The sequence below is a fragment of the Dromiciops gliroides genome, chromosome 1 (genome assembly GCF_019393635.1).
Source record: "Dromiciops gliroides isolate mDroGli1 chromosome 1, mDroGli1.pri, whole genome shotgun sequence".
Taxonomy (NCBI): Eukaryota; Metazoa; Chordata; class Mammalia; order Microbiotheria; family Microbiotheriidae; genus Dromiciops; species Dromiciops gliroides.
Window position 1 is genome coordinate 387341257 of NC_057861.1, and position 12911 is coordinate 387354167.

At 35.5% G+C, this 12911-nt stretch overlaps 1 protein-coding gene across 3 annotated transcripts in view; it reads left to right on the forward strand.

The window, feature by feature from the left end:
- Positions 1 to 11467, forward strand: part of SERPINB10 (serpin family B member 10) — a 33677-nt gene extending 22210 nt beyond the window's left edge. For 2 of the 3 annotated variants that reach the window (XM_043979323.1, XM_043979317.1), the window contains one exon: positions 8796 to 11448. In XM_043979323.1, the coding sequence (XP_043835258.1) occupies positions 8796 to 9200 (405 nt within the window). In that variant the 3' untranslated portion in view covers positions 9201 to 11448. Of the gene's footprint in view, positions 1 to 8795 lie in introns of all 3 variants that reach the window. The other variant, XM_043979327.1, reaches the window with a different exon arrangement.
- The last annotated feature ends 1444 nt before the right edge of the window (positions 11468 to 12911 follow it).

The following is a 12911-nucleotide window of genomic DNA, read 5'->3' on the forward strand; positions in this document are numbered from 1 at the left end:
TGCTGAAGATGTTATTTTAACTAGTTTTTTAGTTGATTTTCTATTGTTCTTTAAGTATACCATTGTGTCATCTGCAAAGAGTGATGTTTTGCCTCCTTGTTGCCTACTTTATTCTTTCAATTTCTTTTTCTTGTCTTTTTATTATAGCTAGCATTTCTACTTCTATATTGAATAATAGTGGTGATACTGGGCTTCTTTGCTTTGCTCCTGATCTTATTACTATGTTTAAAATCTAATGTGGGTCCTAACCTGCCCCCCCCCCAGTTTTGGGGGGGAAACTGGCTAAGATTACTGATAAATTCAGCTAGAGTTTGGGTTTTTAAGGATTTATTAAAGTATATTAGAAGTTAGTGAAGAGAGAGAAGTTGAGAAAGTCACCATTATTTAACTATCCATGCTTCTATAGAGAATACATGGAGTAGATCTTTCTACTCTGTTCTGCCATTGCCGCCACCACACCAAAATTCCAGACAAAAAGAGAGCAATCCAGCAAGCCAGCCTCAACTTCCTACTTCCTGTCTCCCTCCCTAAAAGAGAAGGTCCTTTAAGCTGATTGGTTGAGACTGGTCTCCTGTTGATGGTGTAGTCCACAGCCTCTGAGAACAACACCCTAATCAGAGTCGGCCACCTATTGTCTCTATTTAATCATTCTTAAGTAGGTTCTCAGTCAGTTTCTCAGTCTTGCTCAATTCAATCAATTCTAAATCAATCTTCAGGTGGGGCCCCTGGGTGTCTGCCAAATCTCATTATTTTATCACATTAGGAAAGCTTCTGGCTTATCCCCATTACAGATAATACCTCCTGATGGATTGTGATAGATACTACTTATCATTTTGAACAAAGCTCCATTTATTCCTATGTTTTCCAGTGTTTATTAAAAATAGGAATGTGTTGTATTTTGTCAAAAGATTCTTCTGCATCTATTGATATATTTATGTTATTTTTGTTGTTTTTATTATTGATGGTCAGTTTTCTGATACTTTTCCTAATATTGAACCAGCCTCAGATTCCTGTTATAAATCAATCCCACATGGATACAGTTTATGATCTTCATAATATCTCCTTGCAATCGCCTTGCTAGTGTTTTATTTAAATTTTTTGGGATCAATACTCACTAGGGAACTTGGTCTATAGTCTTCTTTCTCTACCTTTGCTCTTTATGGTTTAGGTATCAGCACCATATTTGTGTCATAAAAGGAATTTGGCAGGACTCCATCTTCTATTTTTTTCCCCAAATAGTTTCTGTAGTATCGGAAATAATTGCTCTTTAAAAGTTTGGTAGGATTCACTTGTGAATCCATCTGGTCCTGGTAATTTTTTCTTAGAGAGCTCAATTTTGGCTTGTTTAATTTACAAGATAGGGTTATTTAAGTATTGTACTTCCTCTTTGGTTAATCCAGGTAATTTATATGTTTGTAAATGTTTATCTATTTCACTCAGATTGTTAATTTATTAGCATATAATTCAGCAAAAAAATACTCCTAATAATAGGTTTCATTTCATCTTCATTGGTGGTACAGCAACCTTTTTCACTTTTTTTTTTTTTTAGTAAGGCAATTGGGGTTAAGTGACTTGCCCAGGGTCACACAGCTAGTAAGTGTTAAGTGTCTGAGGCCGGATTTGAACTCAGGTACTCCTGAATCCAGGGCCGGTGCTCTATCCACTGCGCCATCTAGCTGCCCCAACCTTTTTCACTTTTGATACTAGTAATTGGATTTTCCTCTTTTTGTTTGATCAAACTATCCAATAATTTTTCTATTTTATTGGGTTTTTTCAGAAAACAAGCTCCTAGTTTTATTTATTGGTGCAATGGTTTTCTTACTTTCATTTTTATTGATCTCACATTTGATTTTCAGGATTTCTAATGATGTTTAATTAAGGATTTTTAATTCATTCTTGTTCTAGTTTTTTTTTTAAGTTGTCTGCCTAATTCATTGATCTGCATTTTCTCTATTTTACTAATGTATAAATTTCCCCCTGAGTACTGCTTTGTCTGCATCCTGTAAATATTGGTATATTGGCTCATTGATATTATTCTCTTTTAATAAAATTATTGATTGTTTCTATTTCTTCTTTGACACACTCATTCTTTAGGATTAGATTATTTAGTTTCCAATTAACTTTTTTTTCCTTTTTTTCCAATTAACTTTTTTGTGGGGGGGGGCAATGGGGGTTAAGTGACTTGCCCAGGGTCACACAGCTAGTAAGTGTCAAGTGTCTGAGGCCAAATTTAAACTCAAGTACTCCTGAATCCAGGGCTGGTGCTTTATCCATTGCGCCACCTAGCTGCCCCTTTCCAATTAACTTTTAATCTATGTTTCCATGGTCCTTTATTGAATATAGTTTTTATTGCACTATGATCAGAAACAAGATACATTTAATATTTTCTCCATTTTGGTTGTGAGGTTTTCATGACCTAAATTCTTAAATTACACTCCTTGACCTATTTTTCAGCTTAATTTTTTTTTCCAATGAGATGACATTTTCTTTCATTTTCATTCTTTTGACTTTTTAAAAAATTATTTCTTGATATCTTATAGAGTCTGGGGCAGCTAGGTGGCACAGTGGATAAAGCACCAGCCCTGGATTCAGGAGGACCTGAGTTCAAATCTGGTCTCAGACACTTGACACTTACTAGCTGTGTGATCCTGGGCAAGTCACTTAATCCTCATTGCCCTGCCCCCCTCAAAAATAAAATGTTGAAAAGAAGATATCTTATGGAGTCATTAGCTTCCACTTGCCCAATTCTAGTTTTTAAGGAATTATTATCTTCAGTTAATATGTTGTTTTCCACTGGGTCAATTCTACTTTTTAAAGAGTCTTTTCTTCATTGAATTTTTGTACCACTTTTTCCCATTTTGCCAATTTTGCTTTTAAAGGAATTCTTCTCTTTGGTGTGGTTTTTATTTTTGTTTTTTTGTTTTTTGTTTTTTTGCATCTCTTTTACCATTTTTCATTGGTAAATTTACCATTTACCAATTCTGGTTTTTAAGGTGTTATTTTCTTCCAGAATTTTGTGTGTGTGTGCCTCCTTTACCAAGCTCTTGACTCTCTTTTCATGGTTTTCTTGCCTAATTCTCATTTCTTTTCCATTTTTTTCTACCTCTCTTTTTTTGATTTTTAAAATCCTTTTTGGACTCTTCTATGAATTCTTTTTAGGCCTATGAACAATTAACATTTTCCTTTGAAGCTTTGCAAGTAGCTGTTTTGACTTTATTATCTTCTTCTGAGTTTGTTTCTTCATCTTCCTTGTCACCACAGTAACTTTCTATGGTCAGAGTCATTTCTTGACCTATATTAAAACAGTTCTATTTCCATGGTGGAAAGGGCACTGTCCTAAGCTTCAGACCTTTCTTGCTGCTCATATCAGAGCTAACTCTGGGGGTATGTAGGTTTTCAGTTCTTCCAAGGTAGTATGATCTAAGGAGAGGTGTGGACACTGCTTTTGTGTCCTGTGCTCTGGTTTATGAGTGACTACAAGCACTCTTTTCTGTCTTGGAACAGTGACTAGGGCCTCTGTACCCCTACAAATGCATATGTTTAGCTCTGATACTGTGATCTGAAATGGTGTATGAGCAATACATAGTTTTATACCCAGTATCAGTCAAGGGTCCCTTGTAATCTCCTGACCAGTTGTCCAACTCTCTCACCATACATAGGTTCAGAGTCTCAGAAGCTGCCACTGCCACTGACATTGCCACTTATGAACTGCCTATAAGGCCTGCTGCTGGCACCCTGGCAGTGTTTGTGCTGTGGGTCTGTACTTGGCTCCAGGTCTGACCACCATTCCACTGAGACTGACCCTTTCTGCTGACCTCCTAAATTGTCTTGCGCTGGACAATTGTTTCACTCTGACCTTTTTTTGGTTCTGCTGCTCTAGAATTCAAGTTGAAGTGTTATTTTTAAATTGTTTAGAGGGGAACTTGGGGGAGCTCGGGTGAATTTGGGCCTCTATTCTATCATTTTGGCTTTGCCCCTCCACTTTCTGCTTCTAAATTTAAAAATCTGCCTTTTAACAAGTAAATAAATGTTGGGGGGGTTTTAAATTATTTGGGGGCTTGGCTAGGTTTCCTCTAAATTATTGATATGTATAAATTAATGGCTATATAATAATTGCTATTGTACCTGTTTTGGCAGTAATAATTTATTATTCATTAATATTAAATATTAGAAAAGAATTAACCACATGATAGTTCAACTCAAGCACAAGAAAAAACCCCAGTTCCATATTGTGTCTTAGAGAGAGCATATGTCCTACCAGTCAATCCTAAATGATCAGGGGGGAGTATCCAAAAGGATTCTCCCCCAAGGTGCTCAAGACAAAGTCCATTATCTAGGTATGGCTTAATCCCCTCAATTCACTGAACTAGCCAAAAGAGTATCTCCATTTCTATTGTACCTTTGGGCTCACTCTGAGATTAGAACTTTCTTAAGGACTGACCTTTCTGAAGTGAGGGGGACAGAAAAGGCCAAAACTGATCTGGGTCCCCCCAAAACACTTATTATTAATAATTATTTTCTCACATAAAATAGAGAAAAGCAAACTTACACATTGACCCAGTCTGAAAATATATACTGAATGAGACACACATTTTCTTTTTTTTTTTTTTTTTTGGTAAGGCTATTGGGGTTAAATGACTTGTCCAGGGTCACACAGCTAATAAGTGTCAAGTGTCTGAAACCGGATTTGAACTCAGATCCTCCTGAATACAGGGCTGGTGTTTTATCCACTGCGCCACCTAGCTGCCCGGAGACATACATTTTCACACTAGGACAATATATAAATTTGTCAAGAAGTAGGAATAATGCTTCTTTTCCACATAGATTGGTAGACATATAATATATGCATTAGTTATTCCTATTTGTGTGTAACAGAGGTATTGAAGGTTTTGAATCCTCTAGTGTGAGGCAGAAAAAGGATTTTGTCTATAGGAAGCAAACATTGATGTTAAGACTGAATGGAAACTCACTTAGCTACAGAGGAATGGGAGTTCCTGCCCTACCTTAAAACCTATACCTTTGGGGCAGCTAGGTTGTGCAATAGATAAAGCACCAGCCCTGGATTCAGGAGGAGCTGAGTTCAAATCTGGCCTCAGACACTTGACGGTTACTAGCTGTGTGACCCTGGGCAAGTCACTTAACCCTCATCGCTCCCCCCCCCCAAAAAAAAAAAAACAAATCTAAATAGAAACTACTTAATGTAAGTGGATCCTTAGGGATAGCTAAGTGGCACAGTGGATAAAGCATTGGCCCTGGATTAAGGAGGAACTGAGTTCAAATCTGGCCTCTGACACTTGACACTTACTAGTTGTGTGACCTTGGGCAAGTCATTCAACCCTCATTGCCTCACCAAAATATAAGAAGAAGAAGAAGAATAAATCTATACCTTCAATACCCTTGCCTGGTAGAATGGGAAAGGGGTATTCCAAGAGATGAAGGCATTTGATTCCAAACTTTTGTTTTTATCTAATCACAATTTGCTTTCTTCTAGAAACTGCCCTCTATATGGCAAAAGCTAATCACAGAATATCAGAGCTAGAAGGGACCTCAGAAGCTGACACATGCCTGAAAAAAGAAGGCTCTCTACAGTATATGTTCTCCACATGTAGTCTGTGAAGACTTCCCATGAGAGAGAAATCATTACCCTACAGGGCAACTCCTTCCACTTGAAGTAGTTTAATAATTAAGTAGCTTTGCTTTGTATCAATTCCGTACTGGTCTCTGCACCAGCTATCCTATATTCTTAGTTCTGCCCTCTGGGACCAAATAGAATAAGTCCAGTATTAACCTTCCATATGACAACCATTCAGCTGGCCTGTCCCTTAAGTTGTCTCTTCTCCAGTCTAGAATTCCCATTTCCCTCAATAAATTCTCATATGGTTTTATTTTGAGGCCCTTCACCATACCATAGATACCCTATAGATATTCTATAAAACTTATCTTTCTATAGATATTTTCCATTTTATCAATGGGGGGAGGAGAGGCAGAATTCAATACCATCCTCTACATGTGATCTGACTAAGACTTAGTTCTGGACACTATCAGGTTGTTTTTTTTTTGTTGTTGTTGTTTGGGTGTTTGTTTTGGGGGTTTTTTTTGGTGGTGAGGCAATTGGGGTTAAGTGACTTGCCCAGGGTCACACAGCTAGTAAGTGTTAAGTGTCTGAGGCCAGATTTGAACTCAGGTCCTCCTGACTCCAGGGCCAGTGCTCTATCCACTACCCCACCCAGCTGCCCTGACACTATCAGTTTTAATGCAACCTAAGATCAAAATGCTATTCTACAAGGTGGAACTGGTTCCCTTAAAAAGGAACTAGTGGCCCTTCCTTATGCTTTCTTTCATTGCTGGTCTCCTTGTTTTCATTTGAATTTTCTATTGGTGATTGTTTTCAAATAGTCACTCATCATTTCCAATTTTGGAAATTGTTCGTATCTGCCACCCGCTTATCTATTTTGGAAATTGTGCTAAGTATTACATATGCCTGTCAATTCTTATAATATCTTGAATAGTAATAGCGACGATTATTGCATAGACATTGCCTGAGCATACATTTACATAAACTCATGGAATGTTAAAGTTGGAAGGGACCTCAGATCACCCAGCCTAGCTTAGCCTAGCCCACTATCCCTTATAAAATTATAAGGGAAGAAAGAGGCCAAGCAAGTTTGCCAAGTTCATGCAGGTGAGTGGTGTGTGTGTAGGTATGTAAATTATATCTAAATACCACTGCAGAAGATTAGGAGACACTTTACACACTGAAGCACTTTACACACCAATCATTCACAATTCCCTATGGAGCAAAATATGAGGCTCCTTGTCCAATGTCATCCATAATACAAGACTAATTCCAAAAACAAATGGAATCAGAGGATCTAAAAGTATATTTTAGATTTGACTTTATGACCCAGTCTTATATTGCTGTTAATTGTATGCCCGAACAAGAAAAGAAAAAATTAATCTTGGTATTCAAAAAGAAAACTAAATATTTAAAAAAAATAAAACTATTCTATTTATGCTTTTCCTTTTTATTATGTGATAGTAATTTCTGGGGAAAAGAAATCCTCCTCAGTCCTCAGATTGAACTCTTCTTTGTAACAAAGATATACAGTTAAGTTAAAGCACCCACAACAGATATTCTATGTGCACTATTATGTCCTAATACTCCCCATAGTTCTGGACTTCTCTTTCTTGAAGAGGGTGGTTAGTACCAATGTGGGGAGGCTATGTTTTGTTATGTTCCCTGAGCCTTTGCTGGTTTTTTTGGTTACTCAGTTGTGCTCTGTTTGAGTGATTTTTTTCATTTACCCGGAGTTCTACATATTATTCTTTTGGGTCTGGTTATTTCATTCTGCCTCAATTTGATCCATTTCTCCATGATTCTCTAAATTCTTTATTTTCTTCATTTCTGTCTTCACAAAAATGTCACTTTATGTTCACATAACTGAAGTTTTTCATACATTCCTCAGATGATTGGAACCCATTTTTTCTCCTTCTTTGCTACCATAAAAACTGCTACTGTGGATATTTTGGTCCATATCTGGCTTTTGTTTTGCTGGGGTGTATGCACAGTAGAAGAATCACTGGGTCTAAGAGTATGGGCAACATAATCACTTTTCTTGCATGATTCCAAATTAATCTCCAGAACTGTTGAACCAGTGTAGAATTCATCAACAGTGAGTCAGGATATGTCTTTCCTAGTCTCTCCATTATTAGCTGTTCTCATTTTTGGTTATCTTTGATTATTTGCATGGTGTGAGGTGAAACCTCAGAGTTGTTTTAATTTATCATGTCACATTTAAAAATTATTAATATCATGACTTCCTTTTTAACTATGATACATAAAGGAGAGCCCAGTGGTCAAGGAGTTTTCCAGGTTGAATGAATATTCCAGTGGTTGTTTTCAAAAAGTTGCTCACTATTTTTAATTTTGGAAATTGTTCACATTGACTACTCAGTTATCCATTAGGGGAATGGTGCTAAGTGTTACATATTCATTTCAATTCTTAAAATACCTTGAATGGTACACTTTTATCAGTGATATTTATGCAAATGTTTTCTCCCTTTAATTCCCTATTTCTTCTGTCTTCTTTGATTTTGGAATTTCTAAATAATTATATACTGCTATCTTTATGCCACTATGATTATGATAGTTCATAGATTGGATATGTTCATTTCTTTTTTAAAATTGACAAATATTTATTATTTTCTCTTCCTCCTTCTTCCTTCCCCCCCCCAAAAGTAAAAGAAAAACCTTGTAACAAATATTCACTCATGAAAAAATACAATTCTATATTGGCCATGTCTAAAAGTTTATTTCATTTTACATAGTAAATCCATAATTCTTCTGTCAGGAGGTGAGCACTATACTTTATCATCATTTCTCTGGAATCACAGTCATTCAATGTGTCTGTCAGAGCCCTAAAGTCTTTCTAAGTTGTTAATTTTTACAGTATTATTGTTAGAATGTAAAGTGTTCTCTTGCTTCCATTCCTTTCTCTTTGAATCACTCCATACAAGTCTTCCCAGGTGTCTCTGAAACTGTCCTCTTAGTCATTTATCTTTTCAATGTCACTAAACAAAGTTTTTTTTTTTCCTTTTCCTTTTAAATTTTAATGACCTGGGGGGCAGCTAGGATAGAGCACCGGCCCTGGATTCAGGAGTACCTGAGTTCAAATCCGGCCTCAGACACTTAACACTTACTAGCTGTGTGACCTTGGGCAAGTTACTTAACCCCCATTGCCTCTCAAAAAAAAAAAATTTTTAATGACCTTCTATTTTTTGTTTTTTAACTCTAGCTGGAAAAGACAATAACTTATGGAAAGTTGAGTGATTGGACTCATGAAGACATGATGGAGAAGTATGATGTGCAGCTGTATCTCCCTAGATTTAAGCTGGAAGAGAGCTATGACCTCAAATCAACCTTGAGCAGTATGGGGATGAGTGATGCCTTCAGCACAAACCATGCTGACTTTTCTGGCATTACTGAGAGAAAAAATCTATTTTTGTCAGAAGTTTTCCATAAGTCTTTTGTAGAAGTCAATGAGGAAGGTACTGAGGCATCAGCAAGCACTGCAGATGAGATTTCATTTCGAATGAATCTCCCTTCCATAACAGTCAATGTGGATCACCCATTCCTATTTTTCATTAAACACAAAAAAACCAATAATATTCTCTTCTATGGAAGAGTCTACTCCCCCTAGATGTTGCCTCCCACTCACATAGCAAGATGGACTTCCAGCTTTCGAAATGCACCAAAAGATGGGAATATTCATTCAACCTGGAAAAGTCCTTGGCCACTTGGGTCTCCTTTTTGTATCCTAGTTAATAAGGAAGTCATGATATTGATAATTTTGAAATGCAGTATGTTGTAAAAGCTGTTTCCTTTGAGCACAGATAATATCTGGAACCATAATTTTGATCTTTATAATTCTGGTGTTTCTTGCTATGATATTATAGTGAATTATATTATCTGCTATTATCTTCTTTTAGCATTTTGTGTTATGCCATTTGGGTGACTCAGACATTCTTGATCTATCTGACATTGTAACAACTATTTACTGGATCATTTATCTTTTCTCTGCCTGTTTAAAAATTACCCATCCATCACTTGGTCAAAGAGTTGAGAAAAATCATCACCAAACTCTTTGTCTGGTGACACAGTCTCAGGTTTATCAATTTATTAAGTAAATCCCCAGATCTGATGCCTTCTGATAAGCAAAATATTCTAGAATGTCAATTTTTCATTATATGCTATAGACAAATTCCTTCCTTTATTAGACATGTAAGCTTTTAAGAAAATGTGGGGAACATAATGCATGTTCTGATATGTAATTAACATCAACCAATTAAGCGAGCATTTGTCAAGTGACTATTATGTATCAGACACTGGCTCCACATGATGAATCTTTTGGCCAGAGTACTTCCTGAAGCACATCACCTAAAGTCTGAAAGTGGTGTAAGCTCTATAATTGTCACCATTAAGCAAGACAGGCAAAATCACTGACTTTTTGAAATATTGATGTATAAGTATTATTGTTAATATTCTTGAGGAGTATTATCCAAATTCTTTTTGGCTAACAGGCTTTGTGAAAAATACCTAATTCACAAATGTTCATTAATGGTGTTAGCAGGCAATATTCTATTTCTGGAGACCTACTGGGGTGTTCTAAATTGCTTTTTTTCCTATTAATTTTAGAAGCGTAAAAACTATTAAATCTCTCTTGTTTATTAAATGTAAATCTTAGCCAAATATCTATTCTGCCATTTAAATATGTGGGCAGCTATAACAGGAAAATGACTCCTGAAGAATACATGGTGCTGTATTTTAAAATGAAATTGTATTTTTAGAGTGTCACAGTTACAATTTTATGGACTGTTAAATGTGCTTTCATTATATACCCAGTATCTTGTGTTAATGGCAGTCAAATAAGATTAATAATGATTTTCTCTTTTATAGTTGTGTTTTGATCAATTTTAGTAATTTAAGAATTTTATATCATTTTGATATAGGAGTAGATAGGTAATGAATAGGCTTCAAGAAAAAACAACCAGGCAAGAGTAAAGACAATGCCTAGGGACAAATAATTTAAATGGACTCAATTTCAAAAGGACCAAGTCTATTTCAAAAGAAAAGAAATTAAATCTTATCATAAATTAAATCAAAACCTAGAAATTATATTTTATCTTGGGAAATGACTTGTTTTTATACATCTCTAAGTTTTGTAAAGTACTTTTTTATACCAATCTTTTGAGGAAGTACAAAAGTATTATCATCTCCATTTAATAGTTGAGGAAACAGATTGAGGAATGTCAAGTGATGTGTCCAGGATCATACAATTAGAAATTACCAGAGTTTTGATTTGAACCTAATTCTCTAAACTTCAAATCCAAAACTAGGTGGCCCAATAGATAGAGTGATGAACTTAGAGCCTGGAAGACCCAAGTTAAAGTCTCACCTCAGAAACTGTGTGACACTGAACAAGTTATTTAACTTCTCCCAGCCTCAGTTTCCTCATCTGTAAAATAGTAATAATAATAGCACCTACTTCACAGGGTTGTTGCGAGGACCAAATGAGATAATTCTAAGTGCTAAAGAGATGCTAGTTATTTATGTTAATATTTTCTACACTATAGCCCGCTGCCTCTTAAATATTGGATCACTGTTGTACTCTAGAAAGAGTATTGAGATTGGAGTCAAATCTTTTGGAAACCACATTACCTTAATTGCCTACTGCTCCATCATCAGTAAAAGGTTAAATTAGATTATCTTTAAGGTCTTTTTGAACTCTAAATATATAAATATTGAAAATACTTTCTTCAAAGTATCACAAAATGTATTCATCAAAATGAAATTGCTAATATTTTATAAAGTAAAATAGGACCTACCCAGCAAAACTCAGTATAATATTTTAGGGGGAAAAAAGGATATTTAATGGGAAAAAAAGGACTTTTAAGCTCTCCTGATGAAGTGACCAGAATGGATTAGAAAATTTAACTTTCAGATATAAGACTTATGAGAAGCATAAAATGAAAAATATCAAAGAGGAGTCATGAGAGACTCAATACAAACTATTTACATTTCTATATGGGAAGATGATACATATAACTTCTAAGAATTTTGTTGCTGTTGTTGTTGTAACAGTTAGAAAGATGTAACATAAAGAGACGACATATGAGTGAGTCAGTTATGTTGGATGATGTAAAAAATGGCTGGGAAAGAAAGAAAAATGAACTGGGAGAAGAGAAAAAAGGGAAAAAATAGGGAAATTTACCTCACATAAAAGAGGCATTCAAGGAAGAGTTTTCACAGTGGAGAAGAAATGATTGGGAGAGTGGACAGGTAACACTTGAACCACATTCTTTTCTAAATTTATTCAAAGAGAGAAAAAATACAAAACGCATATATGTATATATATACATATGTGTGTATGTATATTTATACGTACCCATATATATATGTGTGTATACACACACACACACACACACACACACACACACACACACACACACACTCAATTGGGTATGGAAATATATCCTATCCAACAAAGAAGTAGGAGGGGAAAGGGATAAAAGAAAGGGGATGGTTCTAAAAGGGAAGGGAGATGAAGGAAATGGTCAGAAGCAAAAAAACTTTAAAGGAGAGACAGGATAAAAATAGAGAAAGATAAATAAAAGGAAATTAACATGGAGAGAAATGCACAGTTAACAATCATAACTATGAATGTGAATGGGATGAATTCACCCAGAAAATGGATGCAGATAGCAGAATGAATTAGAAACCAGAATCTAAAAATAAGGGGCTTGAGCAAAATCTATTATGCTTCAGCTGAAGTAAAAAAAAAAAAAAAAAAAAGGTAATGGTGGTGATCATGATTTCAGACAAAGCAAAAGCAAAAATAGACGTAATTAAAAGAGATAGGGGGACAGGTAGATGGCACAGTGGATAGAGCACCGGCCCTGGATTCAGGAGTACTTGAGTTCAAATCCGGCCTCAGACACTTAACACTTACTAGCTGTGTGACCCTGGGCAAGTCACTTAACCCCAATTGCCTCCCTAAAAAAAAAAAAAAAAAAACCCAAACAAACAAACAAAAAAAGAGATAGGGAGGGAAACTACATTTTTTCTAAAAGGAATCATAAACTGTGGAATGATATCAGTACTAAACAAATATATACATCAAATGGAAGAGCCTCCAAAGTCTTAAAGGAAAAGTTAAATGAATTACAGGAAGAAATAGTAAACTATACTAATGGGGCACCTCAATGTTCCCCTCTCAGAGGTGGATCAATCTAACCATAAAATACATAAGAAAGACATTAAGGAGATAAATAGAATTTTTTAAAAATTAGATATGATAGACCTCTGGAGAAAATTAATGGGATTAGAAAGGAGTATACTTTTTCTTGGTTGT